Genomic DNA, 21,322 nt, shown 5'->3' with positions numbered 1-21,322 from the left:
ATAAAGCACTTTTCTCATCTGGTGTCATGGTTTAACCTTCAGGTTCCTCAGTGATAAAACCTGTGGCTGTAATCCATGTTGTCTGAAGAACTAGAGGCGGAGAAAAACAGAAAAAAGGCTTCATGTTATCGCTGGACAAAGTGAATATAAGTATGAAAAAAGAAAATAAAACTGAGGTTAGTCTGACCTCTTCCAGTCTCTCCTGAATGTCCGACTCTGACAGCTGAACAAATGCCCGCAGTCTTGCTTTCAGTCCAATAACATAATCTGTTTACACAAAAAAACAAATGTTACACAAATTAATAATGACATAATGATCATGAAATCTTTATTTATAAAAGAAATTAAATTATTCTTGGATACTGTATTTAAATGTATATTGTTATTCAAAGCATCCAAGTTTTTGTTAATTAGGATTGTAGAGATATACACGTAATGCATTATGAAGTAAATTACAGAAATGTTGTAAATGATCAAATGATACAATCACAAGTATACAAACAATATACCTGAAGAAATGCTTTGGGAGGATACAGTAAATGAAAGAAATGCAAATACTTACAAGGCCCTTTGAATGTAGAAAGTAGAATCAGTTATGCATTTACATGGAGAGAAAACAAAATAAAATTAACTATAAACACAATATCTACATGTAAATGTATTCTTCAACACTAATAAACAAGGAAAAGGAAAAAATCACATGCACTGATGAGCAGCAAAAGGAAGATGCAACAACAACAACAACAAAAAAAACTAAACCAAAGAAAAAAGTCAAAAACAAAACAAAACCTGTTATTCTTCCAGCTTGTACTCATCATTAATTTACTCACCAGTGACTGCAGTAATGCTAACTCCACTGCTTCTAACGTTCTCAAACACAGAGTAGAGAGTGAATGTGTATTTAGTTCCAGCAGTGAGAGATGAGACTGTGTAAGTTACTGGTCCATTTCCAGTTGGTGCACTGATGTTTGTCTCTGTACCATTAAACTGGAGAAGAAAGCTGACATTGTTGTTGACTTTATTCCACTGCAGAGTGATGCTGGTTTCATTTTGTCCTGATGATCGGAAGCTGTCTGCATTTGGAGGAGCTGAGAGAGAGCAGTTAGGTGGGGGGACAGTTGTGAAAGTGGAACATCAAGTTAAAGACACACATATGTGCTTTTAGTTTAATCAGCAGAGCTTAGCAGGTCTGAGAGCCTAACGTATCATTACTGTAACACCTTTTCATTGTAAAGTTATTGTTTCCAACTTGCCTCTAAAAATTATTTATTTAAGCTTCCCTTTATATATTGCTGAGTTTAAGCCTCCAATGGATTTTGCCGTTCCACAAATGTTTCCTCATAGACATACACTAATTTTTGGTCTTTTCTCTCTATTATTGTAGTGCTACCTTACAATAACAAGTGCTTTGACACTGCCTCGACTGGTGAATTAATATCTCCAACTGCTATTGGCTTATTTTTAGATAACGAAATTACACCTTCATAAATCACTAAAAATGTAATGTACACTGATTCATTTCGACAGCTAGGAACTAACTGTAAAAAAACAATTTACTGTTTGTAATGACAACTTGATCCATTCTTTCTGTGAAATAGCACAGTATGAAATGTAAGAGCTTACCAGTGACTGCAGTAATGCTGACTCCACTACTTCTGATGTTCTCAAACACAGAGTAGAGAGTGAATGTGTATTGAGTTCCAGGAGTGAGAGATGAGACTGTGTGATTCACTGGTCCATTTCCAGCTGGTGCACTGATGCTTTTCTCTGTACCATTAAACTGGAGAACAAAGCTGACATTGTTGTTGACTTTATTCCACTGCAGAGTGATGCTGGTTTCATTTTGTCCTGATGATATGAGGTTTTCTGCATTTGAAGGAGCTAAAAAAAAAGAATGAGAAAAATAAAGTAAGTTCAAAATTTGTTTACAGTTGATTTCTTGCTACTTAATAACACTTAATTTCATTGTTGATTGTAATCAAAAATATGTGATAACATTGTCATGCAGTTTAAATAAATCTTCATTAACTCACCAGTGACTGCAGTAATGCTGACTCCACTGCTTCTGACGTTCTCGAACAAAGAGTAGAGAGTGAATGTGTATTTAGTTCCAGCAGTGAGAGATGAGACTGTGTGATTTACTGGTCCATTTCCAGCTGGTGCACTGATGTTTGTCTCTGTACCATTAAACTGGAGAAGAAAGCTGACATTGTTGTTGACTTTATTCCACTGCAGAGTGATGCTGGTTTCATTTTGTCCTGATGATATGAGGTTTTGTGCATTTGAAGGAGCTAAACGAAAAAATGAGAAAAATAAAGTAAGTTTCAAAAATTGTTGAGAATTCATTTCTTGCTACTTAACAACACAAATAATGTTATTGTTGATTTCATTCAATAATATGTGATAACATTGTAAAGCAGTTTAAATAAATTCATTAACTCACCAGTGACTGCAGTAATGCCGACTCCACTGCTTCTGATGTTCTCAAACACAGAGTAGAGAGTGAATGTGTATTTCGTTCCAGCAGTGAAAGATGAGACTGTTTGATTCACTGGTCCATTTCCAGCTGGTGCACTGATGCTTGTCTCTGTCCCATTAAACTGGAGAGCAAAGCTGACATTGTTGTTGACTTTATTCCACTGCAGAGTGACGCTGGTTTCATTTTGTCCTGATGATATGAGGTTTTGTGCATTCAAAGGAGCTAAACAAAAAAATGAGAAAATAAAGTAAGTTTCAAAAATTCTTCAAAATTGATTTCTCACTAGTTAAAAACAGTAAAAAAAATCATACTCTTGAATTATTATCAGTAGTCTTTGAAAAAATTGTATTGCAGTTTAAATCAATTGATTAACTCACCAGTGACTGCAGTAATGCTGACTCCACTGCTTCTGACATTCTCAAACACAGAGTAGAGAGTGAATGTGTATTGAGTTCCAGCAGTGAGAGATGAGACTGTGTGAGTTACTGGTCCATTTCCAGCTGGTGCACTGATGTTTGTCTCTGTACCATTAAACTGGAGAAGAGAGCTGACATTGTTGTTGACTTTATTCCACTGCAGAGTGATGCTGGTTTCATCTTGTCCTGATATTATGAGGTTTTCTGCATTTGAAGGAGCTAAACAAAAAAAAAATGAGAAAAATAAAGTAAGTTCAAAAAGTCTTTAGAATTGATTTTTCGCTACTTTATAACACTTAATAATTTTATTGTTGATTTTAATCAATAATATGTGATAACATTGTAATGCAGTTTAAATAAATTCATTAACTCACCAGTGACTGCAGTAATGCTGACTCCACTGCTTCTGACGTTCTCGAACACAGAGTAGAGAGTGAATGTGTATTTAGTTCCAGCAGTGAGAGATGAGACTGTGTGATTTACTGGTCCATTTCCAGCTGGTGCACTGATGTTTGTCTCTGTACCATTAAACTGGAGAAGAAAGCTGACATTGTTGTTGACTTTATTCCACTGCAGAGTGATGCTGGTTTCATTTTGTCCTGATGATATGAGGTTTTCTGCATTTGAAGGAGCTAAACAAAAGAAAAAAAATGAGTAAAATAAAGTAAGTTCAAAAAGTCTTTAGAATTGATTTTTCGCTACTTTATAACACTTAATAATTTTATTGTTGATTTTAATCAATAATATGTGATAACATTGTAATGCAGTTTAAATAGATTCATTAACTCACCAGTGACTGCAGTAATGCTGACTCCACTGCTTCTGACGTTCTCAAACACAGAGTAGAGAGTGAATGTGTATTGAGTTCCAGCAGTGAGAGATGAGACTGTGTAATTTACTGGTCCATTTCCAGCTGGTGCACTGATGTTTGTCTCTGTACCATTAAACTGGAGAAGAAAGCTGACATTGTTGTTGACTTTATTCCACTGCAGAGTGATGCTGGTTTCATTTTGTCCTGATGATATGAGGTTTTCTGCATTTGAAGGAGCTAAAAAAAAAGAATGAGAAAAATAAAGTAAGTTCAAAATTTGTTTACAGTTGATTTCTTGCTACTTAATAACAGTTAATTTCATTGTTGATTGTAATCAAAAATATGTGATAACATTGTCATGCAGTTTAAATAAATCTTCATTAACTCACCAGTGACTGCAGTAATGCTGACTCCACTGCTTCTGACGTTCTCGAACACAGAGTAGAGAGTGAATGTGTATTTAGTTCCAGCAGTGAGAGATGAGACTGTGTGATTTACTGGTCCATTTCCAGCTGGTGCACTGATGTTTGTCTCTGTACCATTAAACTGGAGAAGAAAGCTGACATTGTTGTTGACTTTATTCCACTGCAGAGTGATGCTGGTTTCATTCTGTCCTGATGATATGAGGTTTTCTGCATTTGAAGGAGCTAAAAAAAAGAATGAGAAAAATAAAGTAAGTTCAAAATTTGTTTACAATTTATTTCTTGCTACTTAATAACACTTAATTTCATTGTTGATTTTAATCAAAAATATGTGATAACGTTGTCATGCAGTTTAAATAAATCTTCATTAACTCACCAGTGACTGCAGTAATGCTGACTCCACTGCTTCTGACGTTCTCGAACACAGAGTAGAGAGTGAATGTGTATTTAGTTCCAGCAGTGAGAGATGAGACTGTGTGATTTACTGGTCCATTTCCAGCTGGTGCACTGATGTTTGTCTCTGTACCATTAAACTGGAGAAGAAAGCTGACATTGTTGTTGACTTTATTCCACTGCAGAGTGATGCTGGTTTCATTTTGTCCTGATGATATGAGGTTTTCTGCATTTGAAGGAGCTAAACAAAAAAAAAAATGAGAAAAATAAAGTAAGTTCAAAAAGTCTTTAGAATTGATTTTTCACTACTTTATAACACTTAATAATTTTATTGTTGATTTCATTCAATAATATGTGATAACATTGTAATGCAGTTTAAATAAATTCATTAACTCACCAGTGACTGCAGTAATGCTGACTCCACTGCTTCTGACGTTCTCAAACACAGAGTAGAGTGTGAATGTGTATTTAGTTCCAGCAGTGAGAGATGAGACTGTGTGATTTACTGGTCCATTTCCAGCTGGTGCACTGATGTTTGTCTCTGTACCATTAAACTGGAGAAGAAAGCTGACATTGTTGTTGACTTTATTCCACTGCAGAGTGATGCTGGTTTCATTTTGTCCTGATGATATGAGGTTTTCTGCATTTGAAGGAGCTAAACAAAAAAAAATGAGAAAAATAAAGTAAGTTCAAAAAGTCTTTAGAATTGATTTTTCGCTGCTTTATAACACTTAATAATTTTATTGTTGATTTTAATCAATAATATGTGATAACATTGTAATGCAGTTTAAATAGATTCATTAACTCACCAGTGACTGCAGTAATGCTGACTCCACTGCTTCTGACGATCTCGAACACAGAGTAGAGAGTGAATGTGTATTTAGTTCCAGCAGTGAGAGATGAGACTGTGTGATTTACTGGTCCATTTCCAGCTGGTGCACTGATGTTTGTCTCTGTACCATTAAACTGGAGAAGAAAGCTGACATTGTTGTTGACTTTATTCCACTGCAGAGTGATGCTGGTTTCATTTTGTCCTGATGATATGAGGTTTTCTGCATTTGAAGGAGCTAAACAAAAAAAAAAAAAATGAGTAAAATAAAGTAAGTTCAAAAAGTCTTTAGAATTGATTTTTCGCTACTTTATAACACTTAATAATTTTATTGTTGATTTTAATCAATAATATGTGATAACATTGTAATGCAGTTTAAATAGATTCATTAACTCACCAGTGACTGCAGTAATGCTGACTCCACTGCTTCTGACGTTCTCAAACACAGAGTAGAGAGTGAATGTGTATTGAGTTCCAGCAGTGAGAGATGAGACTGTGTAATTTACTGGTCCATTTCCAGCTGGTGCACTGATGTTTGTCTCTGTACCATTAAACTGGAGAAGAAAGCTGACATTGTTGTTGACTTTATTCCACTGCAGAGTGATGCTGGTTTCATTTTGTCCTGATGATATGAGGTTTTCTGCATTTGAAGGAGCTAAAAAAAAAGAATGAGAAAAATAAAGTAAGTTCAAAATTTGTTTACAGTTGATTTCTTGCTACTTAATAACACTTAATTTCATTGTTGATTGTAATCAAAAATATGTGATAACATTGTCATGCAGTTTAAATAAATCTTCATTAACTCACCAGTGACTGCAGTAATGCTGACTCCACTGCTTCTGACGTTCTCGAACACAGAGTAGAGAGTGAATGTGTATTTAGTTCCAGCAGTGAGAGATGAGACTGTGTGATTTACTGGTCCATTTCCAGCTGGTGCACTGATGTTTGTCTCTGTACCATTAAACTGGAGAAGAAAGCTGACATTGTTGTTGACTTTATTCCACTGCAGAGTGATGCTGGTTTCATTCTGTCCTGATGATATGAGGTTTTCTGCATTTGAAGGAGCTAAAAAAAAGAATGAGAAAAATAAAGTAAGTTCAAAATTTGTTTACAATTTATTTCTTGCTACTTAATAACACTTAATTTCATTGTTGATTTTAATCAAAAATATGTGATAACATTGTAATGCAGTTTAAATAGATTCATTAACTCACCAGTGAATGCAGTAATGCTGACTCCACTGCTTCTGACGATCTCAAACACAGAGTAGAGAGTGAATGTGTATTTAGTTCCAGCAGTGAGAGATGAGACTGTGTGATTTACTGGTCCATTTCCAGCTGGTGCACTGATGTTTGTCTCTGTACCATTAAACTGGAGAAGAAAGCTGACATTGTTGTTGACTTTATTCCACTGCAGAGTGATGCTGGTTTCATTTTGTCCTGATGATATGAGGTTTTCTGCATTTGAAGAAGCTAAAAATAAGAATGAGAAAAATAAAGTAAGTTCAAAAAGTCTTTAGAATTGATTTTTTGCTACTTTATAACACTTAATTTCATTGTTGATTTTAATCAAAAATATGTGATAACATTGTCATGCAGTTTAAATAAATCTTCATTAACTCACCAGTGACTGCAGTAATGCTGACTCCACTGCTTCTGACGTTCTCGAACACAGAGTAGAGAGTGAATGTGTATTTAGTTCCAGCAGTGAGAGATGAGACTGTGTGATTTACTGGTCCATTTCCAGCTGGTGCACTGATGTTTGTCTCTGTACCATTAAACTGGAGAAGAAAGCTGACATTGTTGTTGACTTTATTCCACTGCAGAGTGATGCTGGTTTCATTTTGTCCTGATGATATGAGGTTTTCTGCATTTGAAGGAGCTAAACAAAAAAAAAAAAATGAGAAAAATAAAGTAAGTTCAAAAAGTCTTTAGAATTGATTTTTTGCTACTTTATAACACTTAATAATTTTATTGTTGATTTTAATCAATAATATGTGATAACATTGTAATGCAGTTTAAATAGATTCATTAACTCACCAGTGACTGCAGTAATGCTGACTCCACTGCTTCTGACGTTCTCGAACACAGAGTAGAGAGTGAATGTGTATTTAGTTCCAGCAGTGAGAGATGAGACTGTGTGATTTACTGGTCCATTTCCAGCTGGTGCACTGATGTTTGTCTCTGTACCATTAAACTGGAGAAGAAAGCTGACATTGTTGTTGACTTTATTCCACTGCAGAGTGATGCTGGTTTCATTTTGTCCTGATGATATGAGGTTTTCTGCATTTGAAGGAGCTAAACAAAAAAAAATGAGAAAAAAAAAGTAAGTTCAAAAAGTCTTTAGAATTGATTTTTCGCTACTTTATAACACTTAATAATTTTATTGTTGATTTCATTCAATAATATGTGATAACATTGTAATGCAGTTTAAATAAATTCATTAACTCACCAGTGACTGCAGTAATGCTGACTCCACTGCTTTTGACGTTCTCAAACACAGAGTAGAGAGTGAATGTGTATTGAGTTCCAGCAGTGAGAGATGAGACTGTGTAATTTACTGGTCCATTTCCAGCTGGTGCACTGATGCTTGTCTCTGTACCATTAAACTGGAGAAGAAAGCTGACATTGTTGTTGACTTTATTCCACTGCAGAGTGATGCTGGTTTCATTTTGTCCTGATGATATGAGGTTTTCTGCATTTGAAGGAGCTAAACAAAAAAAAATGAGAAAAATAAAGTAAGTTCAAAAAGTCTTTAGAATTGATTTTTCGCTACTTTATAACACTTAATAATTTTATTGTTGATTTCATTCAATAATATGTGATAACATTGTAATGCAGTTTAAATAAATTCATTAACTCACCAGTGACTGCAGTAATGCTGACTCCACTGCTTCTGACGTTCTCGAACACAGAGTAGAGAGTGAATGTGTATTTGGTTCCAGCAGTGAGAGATGAGACTGTGTGATTTACTGGTCCATTTCCAGCTGGTGCACTGATGTTTGTCTCTGTACCATTAAACTGGAGAAGAAAGCTGACATTGTTGTTGACTTTATTCCACTGCAGAGTGATGCTGGTTTCATTTTGTCCTGATGATATGAGGTTTTCTGCATTTGAAGGAGCTAAAAAAAAGAATGAGAAAAATAAAGTAAGTTCAAAAAGTCTTTAGAATTGATTTTTCGCTACTTTATAACACTTAATAATTTTATTGTTGATTTCACTCAATAATATGTGATAACATTGTAATGCAGTTTAAATAAATTCATTAACTCACCAGTGACTGCAGTAATGCTGACTCCACTGCTTCTGACGTTCTCAAACACAGAGTAGAGAGTGAATGTGTATTGAGTTCCAGCAGTGAGAGATGAGACTGTGTGATTTACTGGTCCATTTCCAGCTGGTGCACTGATGTTTGTCTCTGTACCATTAAACTGGAGAAGAAAGCTGACATTGTTGTTGACTTTATTCCACTGCAGAGTGATGCTGGTTTCATTTTGTCCTGATGATATGAGGTTTTCTGCATTTGAAGAAGCTAAAAATAAGAATGAGAAAAATAAAGTAAGTTCAAAAAGTCTTTAGAATTGATTTTTTGCTACTTTATAACACTTAATTTCATTGTTGATTTTAATCAAAAATATGTGATAACATTGTCATGCAGTTTAAATAAATCTTCATTAACTCACCAGTGACTGCAGTAATGCTGACTCCACTGCTTCTGACGTTCTCGAACACAGAGTAGAGAGTGAATGTGTATTTAGTTCCAGCAGTGAGAGATGAGACTGTGTGATTTACTGGTCCATTTCCAGCTGGTGCACTGATGTTTGTCTCTGTACCATTAAACTGGAGAAGAAAGCTGACATTGTTGTTGACTTTATTCCACTGCAGAGTGATGCTGGTTTCATTTTGTCCTGATGATATGAGGTTTTCTGCATTTGAAGGAGCTAAACAAAAAAAAAAAAATGAGTAAAATAAAGTAAGTTCAAAAAGTCTTTAGAATTGATTTTTCGCTACTTTATAACACTTAATAATTTTATTGTTGATTTTAATCAATAATATGTGATAACATTGTAATGCAGTTTAAATAGATTCATTAACTCACCAGTGACTGCAGTAATGCTGACTCCACTGCTTCTGACGTTCTCAAACACAGAGTAGAGAGTGAATGTGTATTGAGTTCCAGCAGTGAGAGATGAGACTGTGTAATTTACTGGTCCATTTCCAGCTGGTGCACTGATGTTTGTCTCTGTACCATTAAACTGGAGAAGAAAGCTGACATTGTTGTTGACTTTATTCCACTGCAGAGTGATGCTGGTTTCATTTTGTCCTGATGATATGAGGTTTTCTGCATTTGAAGGAGCTAAAAAAAAAGAATGAGAAAAATAAAGTAAGTTCAAAATTTGTTTACAGTTGATTTCTTGCTACTTAATAACACTTAATTTCATTGTTGATTGTAATCAAAAATATGTGATAACATTGTCATGCAGTTTAAATAAATCTTCATTAACTCACCAGTGACTGCAGTAATGCTGACTCCACTGCTTCTGACGTTCTCGAACACAGAGTAGAGAGTGAATGTGTATTTAGTTCCAGCAGTGAGAGATGAGACTGTGTGATTTACTGGTCCATTTCCAGCTGGTGCACTGATGTTTGTCTCTGTACCATTAAACTGGAGAAGAAAGCTGACATTGTTGTTGACTTTATTCCACTGCAGAGTGATGCTGGTTTCATTCTGTCCTGATGATATGAGGTTTTCTGCATTTGAAGGAGCTAAAAAAAAGAATGAGAAAAATAAAGTAAGTTCAAAATTTGTTTACAATTTATTTCTTGCTACTTAATAACACTTAATTTCATTGTTGATTTTAATCAAAAATATGTGATAACATTGTAATGCAGTTTAAATAGATTCATTAACTCACCAGTGACTGCAGTAATGCTGACTCCACTGCTTCTGACGATCTCAAACACAGAGTAGAGAGTGAATGTGTATTTAGTTCCAGCAGTGAGAGATGAGACTGTGTGATTTACTGGTCCATTTCCAGCTGGTGCACTGATGTTTGTCTCTGTACCATTAAACTGGAGAAGAAAGCTGACATTGTTGTTGACTTTATTCCACTGCAGAGTGATGCTGGTTTCATTTTGTCCTGATGATATGAGGTTTTCTGCATTTGAAGAAGCTAAAAATAAGAATGAGAAAAATAAAGTAAGTTCAAAAAGTCTTTAGAATTGATTTTTTGCTACTTTATAACACTTAATTTCATTGTTGATTTTAATCAAAAATATGTGATAACATTGTCATGCAGTTTAAATAAATCTTCATTAACTCACCAGTGACTGCAGTAATGCTGACTCCACTGCTTCTGACGTTCTCGAACACAGAGTAGAGAGTGAATGTGTATTTAGTTCCAGCAGTGAGAGATGAGACTGTGTGATTTACTGGTCCATTTCCAGCTGGTGCACTGATGTTTGTCTCTGTACCATTAAACTGGAGAAGAAAGCTGACATTGTTGTTGACTTTATTCCACTGCAGAGTGATGCTGGTTTCATTTTGTCCTGATGATATGAGGTTTTCTGCATTTGAAGGAGCTAAACAAAAAAAAAAAAATGAGAAAAATAAAGTAAGTTCAAAAAGTCTTTAGAATTGATTTTTTGCTACTTTATAACACTTAATAATTTTATTGTTGATTTTAATCAATAATATGTGATAACATTGTAATGCAGTTTAAATAGATTCATTAACTCACCAGTGACTGCAGTAATGCTGACTCCACTGCTTCTGACGTTCTCGAACACAGAGTAGAGAGTGAATGTGTATTTAGTTCCAGCAGTGAGAGATGAGACTGTGTGATTTACTGGTCCATTTCCAGCTGGTGCACTGATGTTTGTCTCTGTACCATTAAACTGGAGAAGAAAGCTGACATTGTTGTTGACTTTATTCCACTGCAGAGTGATGCTGGTTTCATTTTGTCCTGATGATATGAGGTTTTCTGCATTTGAAGGAGCTAAACAAAAAAAAATGAGAAAAAAAAAGTAAGTTCAAAAAGTCTTTAGAATTGATTTTTCGCTACTTTATAACACTTAATAATTTTATTGTTGATTTCATTCAATAATATGTGATAACATTGTAATGCAGTTTAAATAAATTCATTAACTCACCAGTGACTGCAGTAATGCTGACTCCACTGCTTTTGACGTTCTCAAACACAGAGTAGAGAGTGAATGTGTATTGAGTTCCAGCAGTGAGAGATGAGACTGTGTAATTTACTGGTCCATTTCCAGCTGGTGCACTGATGCTTGTCTCTGTACCATTAAACTGGAGAAGAAAGCTGACATTGTTGTTGACTTTATTCCACTGCAGAGTGATGCTGGTTTCATTTTGTCCTGATGATATGAGGTTTTCTGCATTTGAAGGAGCTAAACAAAAAAAAATGAGAAAAATAAAGTAAGTTCAAAAAGTCTTTAGAATTGATTTTTCGCTACTTTATAACACTTAATAATTTTATTGTTGATTTCATTCAATAATATGTGATAACATTGTAATGCAGTTTAAATAAATTCATTAACTCACCAGTGACTGCAGTAATGCTGACTCCACTGCTTCTGACGTTCTCGAACACAGAGTAGAGAGTGAATGTGTATTTGGTTCCAGCAGTGAGAGATGAGACTGTGTGATTTACTGGTCCATTTCCAGCTGGTGCACTGATGTTTGTCTCTGTACCATTAAACTGGAGAAGAAAGCTGACATTGTTGTTGACTTTATTCCACTGCAGAGTGATGCTGGTTTCATTTTGTCCTGATGATATGAGGTTTTCTGCATTTGAAGGAGCTAAAAAAAAGAATGAGAAAAATAAAGTAAGTTCAAAAAGTCTTTAGAATTGATTTTTCGCTACTTTATAACACTTAATAATTTTATTGTTGATTTCACTCAATAATATGTGATAACATTGTAATGCAGTTTAAATAAATTCATTAACTCACCAGTGACTGCAGTAATGCTGACTCCACTGCTTCTGACGTTCTCAAACACAGAGTAGAGAGTGAATGTGTATTGAGTTCCAGCAGTGAGAGATGAGACTGTGTGATTTACTGGTCCATTTCCAGCTGGTGCACTGATGTTTGTCTCTGTACCATTAAACTGGAGAAGAAAGCTGACATTGTTGTTGACTTTATTCCACTGCAGAGTGATGCTGGTTTCATTTTGTCCTGATGATATGAGGTTTTCTGCATTTGAAGAAGCTAAAAATAAGAATGAGAAAAATAAAGTAAGTTCAAAAAGTCTTTAGAATTGATTTTTTGCTACTTTATAACACTTAATTTCATTGTTGATTTTAATCAAAAATATGTGATAACATTGTCATGCAGTTTAAATAAATCTTCATTAACTCACCAGTGACTGCAGTAATGCTGACTCCACTGCTTCTGACGTTCTCGAACACAGAGTAGAGAGTGAATGTGTATTTAGTTCCAGCAGTGAGAGATGAGACTGTGTGATTTACTGGTCCATTTCCAGCTGGTGCACTGATGTTTGTCTCTGTACCATTAAACTGGAGAAGAAAGCTGACATTGTTGTTGACTTTATTCCACTGCAGAGTGATGCTGGTTTCATTTTGTCCTGATGATATGAGGTTTTCTGCATTTGAAGGAGCTAAACAAAAAAAAAAAAATGAGTAAAATAAAGTAAGTTCAAAAAGTCTTTAGAATTGATTTTTCGCTACTTTATAACACTTAATAATTTTATTGTTGATTTTAATCAATAATATGTGATAACATTGTAATGCAGTTTAAATAGATTCATTAACTCACCAGTGACTGCAGTAATGCTGACTCCACTGCTTCTGACGTTCTCAAACACAGAGTAGAGAGTGAATGTGTATTGAGTTCCAGCAGTGAGAGATGAGACTGTGTAATGTACTGGTCCATTTCCAGCTGGTGCACTGATGTTTGTCTCTGTACCATTAAACTGGAGAAGAAAGCTGACATTGTTGTTGACTTTATTCCACTGCAGAGTGATGCTGGTTTCATTTTGTCCTGATGATATGAGGTTTTCTGCATTTGAAGGAGCTAAACAAAAAAAAAAGAAAAAAAAAAAGTAAGTTCAAAAAGTCTTTAGAATTGATTTTTCGCTACTTTATAACACTTAATAATTTTATTGTTGATTTCATTCAATAATATGTGATAACATTGTAATGCAGTTTAAATAAATTCATTAACTCACCAGTGACTGCAGTAATGCTGACTCCACTGCTTTTGACGTTCTCAAACACAGAGTAGAGAGTGAATGTGTATTGAGTTCCAGCAGTGAGAGATGAGACTGTGTAATTTACTGGTCCATTTCCAGCTGGTGCACTGATGCTTGTCTCTGTACCATTAAACTGGAGAAGAAAGCTGACATTGTTGTTGACTTTATTCCACTGCAGAGTGATGCTGGTTTCATTTTGTCCTGATGATATGAGGTTTTCTGCATTTGAAGGAGCTAAAAAAAAGAATAAGAAAAATAAAGTAAGTTCAAAAAGTCTTTAGAATTGATTTTTCGCTACTTTATAACACTTAATAATTTTATTGTTGATTTCACTCAATAATATGTGATAACATTGTAATGCAGTTTAAATAAATTCATTAACTCACCAGTGACTGCAGTAATGCTGACTCCACTGCTTCTGACGTTCTCAAACACAGAGTAGAGAGTGAATGTGTATTGAGTTCCAGCAGTGAGAGATGAGACTGTGTGATTTACTGGTCCATTTCCAGCTGGTGCACTGATGTTTGTCTCTGTACCATTAAACTGGAGAACAAAGCTGACATTGTTGTTGACTTTATTCCACTGCAGAGTGATGCTGGTTTCATTTTGTCCTGATGATATGAGGTTTTCTGCATTTGAAGGAGCTAAACAAAAAAAAAATGAGAAAAATAAAGTAAGTTCAAAAAGTCTTTAGAATTGATTTTTCGCTACTTTATAACACTTAATAATTTTATTGTTGATTTCATTCAATAATATGTGATAACATTGTAATGCAGTTTAAATAAATTCATTAACTCACCAGTGACTGCAGTAATGCTGACTCCACTGCTTCTGACGTTCTCGAACACAGAGTAGAGAGTGAATGTGTATTTAGTTCCAGCAGTGAGAGATGAGACTGTGTGATTTACTGGTCCATTTCCAGCTGGTGCACTGATGTTTGTCTCTGTACCATTAAACTGGAGAAGAAAGCTGACATTGTTGTTGACTTTATTCCACTGCAGAGTGATGCTGGTTTCATTTTGTCCTGATGATATGAGGTTTTCTGCATTTGAAGGAGCTAAACAAAAAAAAAAAAATGAGAAAAATAAAGTAAGTTCAAAAAGTCTTTAGAATTGATTTTTCGCTACTTTATAACACTTAATAATTTTATTGTTGATTTTAATCAATAATATGTGATAACATTGTAATGCAGTTTAAATAGATTCATTAACTCACCAGTGACTGCAGTAATGCTGACTCCACTGCTTCTGACGTTCTCGAACACAGAGTAGAGAGTGAATGTGTATTTAGTTCCAGCAGTGAGAGATGAGACTGTGTGATTTACTGGTCCATTTCCAGCTGGTGCACTGATGTTTGTCTCTGTACCATTAAACTGGAGAAGAAAGCTGACATTGTTGTTGACTTTATTCCACTGCAGAGTGATGCTGGTTTCATTTTGTCCTGATGATATGAGGTTTTCTGCATTTGAAGGAGCTAAACAAAAAAAAATGAGAAAAATAAAGTAAGTTCAAAAAGTCTTTAGAATTGATTTTTCGCTACTTTATAACACTTAATAATTTTATTGTTGATTTCACTTAATAATATGTGATAACATTGTAATGCAGTTTAAATAAATTCATTAACTCACCAGTGACTGCAGTAATGCTGACTCCACTGCTTCTGACGTTCTCAAACACAGAGTAGAGAGTGAATGTGTATTGAGTTCCAGCAGTGAGAGATGAGACTGTGTGATTTACTGGTCCATTTCCAGCTGGTGCACTGATGTTTGTCTCTGTACCATTAAACTGGAGAACAAAGCTGACATTGTTGTTGACTTTATTCCACTGCAGAGTGATGCTGGTTTCATTTTGTCCTGATGATATGAGGTCTTGTGCATTTGAAGGAGCTAAACAAAAAAAAAATGAGAAAAATAAAGTAAGTTCAAAAAGTCTTTAGAATTGATTTTTCGCTACTTTATAACACTTAATAATTTTATTGTTGATTTTAATCAATAATGTGTGATAACATTGTAATGCAGTTTAAATAGATTCATTAACTCACCAGTGACTGCAGTAATGCTGACTCCACTGCTTCTGACGTTCTCGAACACAGAGTAGTGCGTGAAAGTGTATTTAGTTCCAGCAGTGAGAGATGAGACTGTGTGATTTACTGGTCCATTTCCAGCTGGTGCACTGATGTTTGTCTCTGTACCATTAAACTGGAGAAGAAAGCTGACATTGTTGTTGACTTTATTCCACTGCAGAGTGATGCTGGTTTCATCTTGTCCTGATATTATGAGGTTTTCTGCATTTGAAGGAGCTAAACAAAAAAAAAATGAGAAAAATAAAGTAAGTTCAAAAAGTCTTTAGAATTGATTTTTCGCTACTTTATAACACTTAATAATTTTATTGTTGATTTCATTCAATAATATGTGATAACATTGTAATGCAGTTTAAATAAATTCATTAACTCACCAGTGACTGCAGTAATGCTGACTCCACTGCTTCTGACGTTCTCGAACACAGAGTAGAGAGTGAATGTGTATTTAGTTCCAGCAGTGAGAGATGAGACTGTGTGATTTACTGGTCCATTTCCAGCTGGTGCACTGATGTTTGTCTCTGTACCATTAAACTGGAGAAGAAAGCTGACATTGTTGTTGACTTTATTCCACTGCAGAGTGATGCTGGTTTCATTTTGTCCTGATGATATGAGGTTTTCTGCATTTGAAGGAGCTAAACAAAAAAAAATGAGAAAAATAAAGTAAGTTCAAAAAGTCTTTAGAATTGATTTTTCGCTACTTTATAACACTTAATAATTTTATTGTTGATTTTAATCAATAATATGTGATAACATTGTAATGCAGTTTAAATAGATTCATTAACTCACCAGTGACTGCAGTAATTTTGACTCCACTGCTTCTGACGTTCACAAACACAGAGTAGAGAGTGAATGTGTATTGATTTCCAGCAGTGAGAGATGAGACTGTGTAATTTACTGGTCCATTTCCAGCTGGTGCACTGATGTTTGTCTCTGTACCATTAAACTGGAGAACAAAGCTGACATTGTTGTTGACTTTATTCCACTGCAGAGTGATGCTGGTTTCATTTTGTCCTGATGATATGAGGTTTTCTGCATTTGAAGGAGCTAAAAAAAAGAATGAGAAAAATAAAGTAAGTTCAAAATTTGTTTACAATTGATTTCTTGCTACTTAATAACACTTAATTTCATTGTTGATTTTAATCAAAAATATGTGATAACATTGTCATGCAGTTTAAATAAATCTTCATTAACTCACCAGTGACTGCAGTAATGCTGACTCCACTGCTTCTGACGTTCTTGAACACAGAGTAGAGAGTGAATGTGTATTTAGTTCCAGCAGTGAGAGATGAGACTGTGTGATTTACTGGTCCATTTCCAGCTGGTGCACTGATGTTTGTCTCTGTACCATTAAACTGGAGAAGAAAGCTGACATTGTTGTTGACTTTATTCCACTGCAGAGTGATGCTGGTTTCATTTTTTCCTGATGATATGAGGTTTTCTGCATTTGACGGAGCTAAACAAAAAAAAAAAGAGAAAAATAAAGTAAGTTCAAAAAGTCTTTAGAATTGATTTTTCGCTACTTTATAACACTTAATAATTTTATTGTTGATTTTAATCAATAATATGTGATAACATTTTAATGCAGTTTAAATAGATTCATTAACTCACCAGTGACTGCAGTAATGCTGACTCCACTGCTTCTGACGTTCTCGAACACAGAGTAGAGAGTGAATGTGTATTTAGTTCCAGCAGTGAGAGATGAGACTGTGTGATTTACTGGTCCATTTCCAGCTGGTGCACTGATGTTTGTCTCTGTACCATTAAACTGGAGAAGAAAGCTGACATTGTTGTTGACTTTATTCCACTGCAGAGTGATGCTGGTTTCATTTTGTCCTGATGATATGAGGTTTTCTGCATTTGAAGGAGCTAAACAAAAAAAAATGAGAAAAATAAAGTAAGTTCAAAAAGTCTTTAGAATTGATTTTTCGCTACTTTATAACACTTAATAATTTTATTGTTGATTTCACTTAATAATATGTGATAACATTGTAATGCAGTTTAAATAAATTCATTAACTCACCAGTGACTGCAGTAATGCTGACTCCACTGCTTCTGACGTTCTCAAACACAGAGTAGAGAGTGAATGTGTATTGAGTTCCAGCAGTGAGAGATGAGACTGTGTGATTTACTGGTCCATTTCCAGCTGGTGCACTGATGTTTGTCTCTGTACCATTAAACTGGAGAACAAAGCTGACATTGTTGTTGACTTTATTCCACTGCAGAGTGATGCTGGTTTCATTTTGTCCTGATGATATGAGGTCTTGTGCATTTGAAGGAGCTAAACAAAAAAAAAATGAGAAAAATAAAGTAAGTTCAAAAAGTCTTTAGAATTGATTTTTCGCTACTTTATAACACTTAATAATTTTATTGTTGATTTTAATCAATAATGTGTGATAACATTGTAATGCAGTTTAAATAGATTCATTAACTCACCAGTGACTGCAGTAATGCTGACTCCACTGCTTCTGACGTTCTCGAACACAGAGTAGTGCGTGAAAGTGTATTTAGTTCCAGCAGTGAGAGATGAGACTGTGTGATTTACTGGTCCATTTCCAGCTGGTGCACTGATGTTTGTCTCTGTACCATTAAACTGGAGAAGAAAGCTGACATTGTTGTTGACTTTATTCCACTGCAGAGTGATGCTGGTTTCATCTTGTCCTGATATTATGAGGTTTTCTGCATTTGAAGGAGCTAAACAAAAAAAAAATGAGAAAAATAAAGTAAGTTCAAAAAGTCTTTAGAATTGATTTTTCGCTACTTTATAACACTTAATAATTTTATTGTTGATTTCATTCAATAATATGTGATAACATTGTAATGCAGTTTAAATAAATTCATTAACTCACCAGTGACTGCAGTAATGCTGACTCCACTGCTTCTGACGTTCTCGAACACAGAGTAGAGAGTGAATGTGTATTTAGTTCCAGCAGTGAGAGATGAGACTGTGTGATTTACTGGTCCATTTCCAGCTGGTGCACTGATGTTTGTCTCTGTACCATTAAACTGGAGAAGAAAGCTGACATTGTTATTGACTTTATTCCACTGCAGAGTGATGCTGGTTTCATTTTGTCCTGATGATATGAGGTTTTCTGCATTTGAAGGAGCTAAACAAAAAAAAATGAGAAAAATAAAGTAAGTTCAAAAAGTCTTTAGAATTGATTTTTCGCTACTTTATAACACTTAATAATTTTATTGTTGATTTTAATCAATAATATGTGATAACACTGTAATGCAGTTTAAATAAATTCATTAACTCACCAGTGACTGCAGTAATGCTGACTCCACTGCTTCTGACGTTCTCGAACACAGAGTAGAGAGTGAATGTGTATTTAGTTCCAGCAGTGAGAGATGATACTGTGTGATTTACTGGTCCATTTCCAGCTGGTGCACTGATGTTTGTCTCTGTACCATTAAACTGGAGAACAAAGCTGACATTGTTGTTGACTTTATTCCACTGCAGAGTGATGCTGGTTTCATTTTGTCCTGATGATATGAGGTTTTCTGCATTTGACGGAGCTAAACAAAAAAAAAAATGAGAAAAATAAAGTAAGTTCAAAAAGTCTTTAGAATTGATTTTTCGCTACTTTATAACACTTAATAATTTTATTGTTGATTTTAATCAATAATATGTGATAACATTTTAATGCAGTTTAAATAGATTCATTAACTCACCAGTGACTGCAGTAATGCTGACTCCACTGCTTCTGACGTTCTCGAACACAGAGTAGAGAGTGAATGTGTATTTAGTTCCAGCAGTGAGAGATGAGACTGTGTGATTTACTGGTCCATTTCCAGCTGGTGCACTGATGTTTGTCTCTGTACCATTAAACTGGAGACGAAAGCTGACATTGTTGTTGACTTTATTCCACTGCAGAGTGATGCTGGTTTCATCTTGTCCTGATATTATGAGGTTTTCTGCATTTGAAGGAGCTAAACAAAAAAAAATGAGAAAAATAAAGTAAGTTCAAAAAGTCTTTAGAATTGATTTTTCGCTACTTTATAACACTTAATAATTTTATTGTTGATTTCATTCAATAATATGTGATAACATTGTAATGCAGTTTAAATAAATTCATTAACTCACCAGTGACTGCAGTAATGCTGACTCCACTGCTTCTGACGTTCTCGAACACAGAGTAGAGAGTGAATGTGTATTTAGTTCCAGCAGTGAGAGATGAGACTGTGTGATTTACTGGTCCATTTCCAGCTGGTGCACTGATGTTTGTCTCTGTACCATTAAACTGGAGAAGAAAGCTGACATTGTTGTTGACTTTATTCCACTGCAGAGTGATGCTGGTTTCATTTTGTCCTGATGATATGAGGTTTTCTGCATTTGAAGGAGCTAAATAAAAGAATCGGAAAAATAAAGTAATCATGTCAAATAAGGTAGAATGTGATGTTTTTGAAGTCTCACTATTTTTATCAATAGTCAATCAGGTGAATACCTGGAGATGTTGTGGTTGAAGGAACTTCAGGATCTGTTCCATTCGCCTCTATTTAAAGTTAAAAATAAATACAATTACTGCATTCATGGTGGAGCCATTGTTTTGAACATGCGAATTTAAGGAAACCTCAATAAATATGAATTTGATATAGTTTAGTAATACATAAAGTATAACAATACCTGCACAGTATGCAAGATAGCACGTGACTGGCTTTTCAAGTTTGTAGACATAGTAGTTTCCATAGCAGAGTTTGACTTTGATCGTGTGTGAGTCAAAATAGCAGCAACTGCCACGCCAACTATTGCACACAGTGCGATTCACAATTTCACCAACCTGTGTGGGATGACTTTGGTTTATCCACAAAGGTGCATGGGTCCCACACCTGTTTGAGTCTATGCACCTCTCTGGAATACGAGCACTGGATTGCCCGAGAAACAGGCGATACCAGCCTTGCCAGTCAATATTACGATCGCAGTGTAGGTCCTGAATGTTTGTATTATTTGTTGACCGCCAATCATTATTCAGAGCAGTATAGTTCTGACAGGGGTCAAAGCACTGGAAATTCATGCAGTCAACACCTGCAGGACAAACAAGCACTTTGTATTACAAGTCAAATCATCTTTATTGATACAGCACTGTATTCTATGCTTGAGTTACTTTGCTAACTATCATATAAACAATCACACCCTGGTGGATGCATTGGACACATGCTAAAGTGTTCTTGCCCAAGAACCCTTTAGCTTGCGTCCCTTTAGCAGGACTTGAACAATGAATCTTCGGATTGGTTTGGGTGGTCGACCAATTTTCATACATGTGAATGAAACGTATCAATTGGGTTGCTTCATTTAAATACTGCAGTTCGGACTAAAGAGGAATTTTGCCACATGCATGAACAAAAACTATGAAATATTTTAATTAGTAAAGATCAATTTGAAGAACTGAACTTGATTTATTGAGACAGAGAAATCAATGTATTTGCCTATTATGCTCTGATGACCAATCATGGTAGAACGGAATCCCGTGATGACAGGATTTAGGACAAGACCCCCCTCCAGACACTGGTGGTGGTGAAGATAAAGACTGAGATTTGAATAGAGCTCTGGCTGAGGTGTCTGAGGTGAAGATGGAGAGGAGGTGGGTTGCATGAAAGAGAGTCTAAAGGGGTGCATGGTGGTGAGCACAGATTTAAACCACACAAAGCAGAGGCTGATTG

At 35.2% G+C, this 21,322-nt stretch overlaps 2 protein-coding genes across 2 annotated transcripts in view; both read right to left on the bottom strand.

Moving 5' to 3' along the window:
- LOC102798282 (macrophage mannose receptor 1-like) overlaps positions 1-21,322 on the bottom strand; it is a 45,355-nt gene that overhangs the window by 14,638 nt on the left and 9,395 nt on the right. The window lies entirely within an intron of this gene.
- LOC148104332 (receptor-type tyrosine-protein phosphatase H-like) lies at positions 25-20,676 on the bottom strand. Its single transcript, XM_087830624.1, has 7 exons — positions 20,289-20,676; positions 18,923-19,180; positions 13,562-13,819; positions 12,747-12,991; positions 1,624-1,663; positions 188-267; positions 25-90 (listed from the first exon to the last, which is right to left on the bottom strand). The coding sequence occupies exons 1-7, from the start codon at positions 20,674-20,676 to the stop codon at positions 25-27; spliced, it is 1,335 nt and encodes a 444-aa protein (XP_087686750.1).

This window comes from Neolamprologus brichardi, chromosome 3, assembly GCF_056152115.1.
Source record: "Neolamprologus brichardi isolate AB-2024 chromosome 3, ASM5615211v1, whole genome shotgun sequence".
NCBI lineage: Eukaryota > Metazoa > Chordata > Actinopteri > Cichliformes > Cichlidae > Neolamprologus > Neolamprologus brichardi.
Note: the sequence above shows the minus strand (reverse complement) of the source record. Positions and strands in the feature narration are given on the sequence as shown.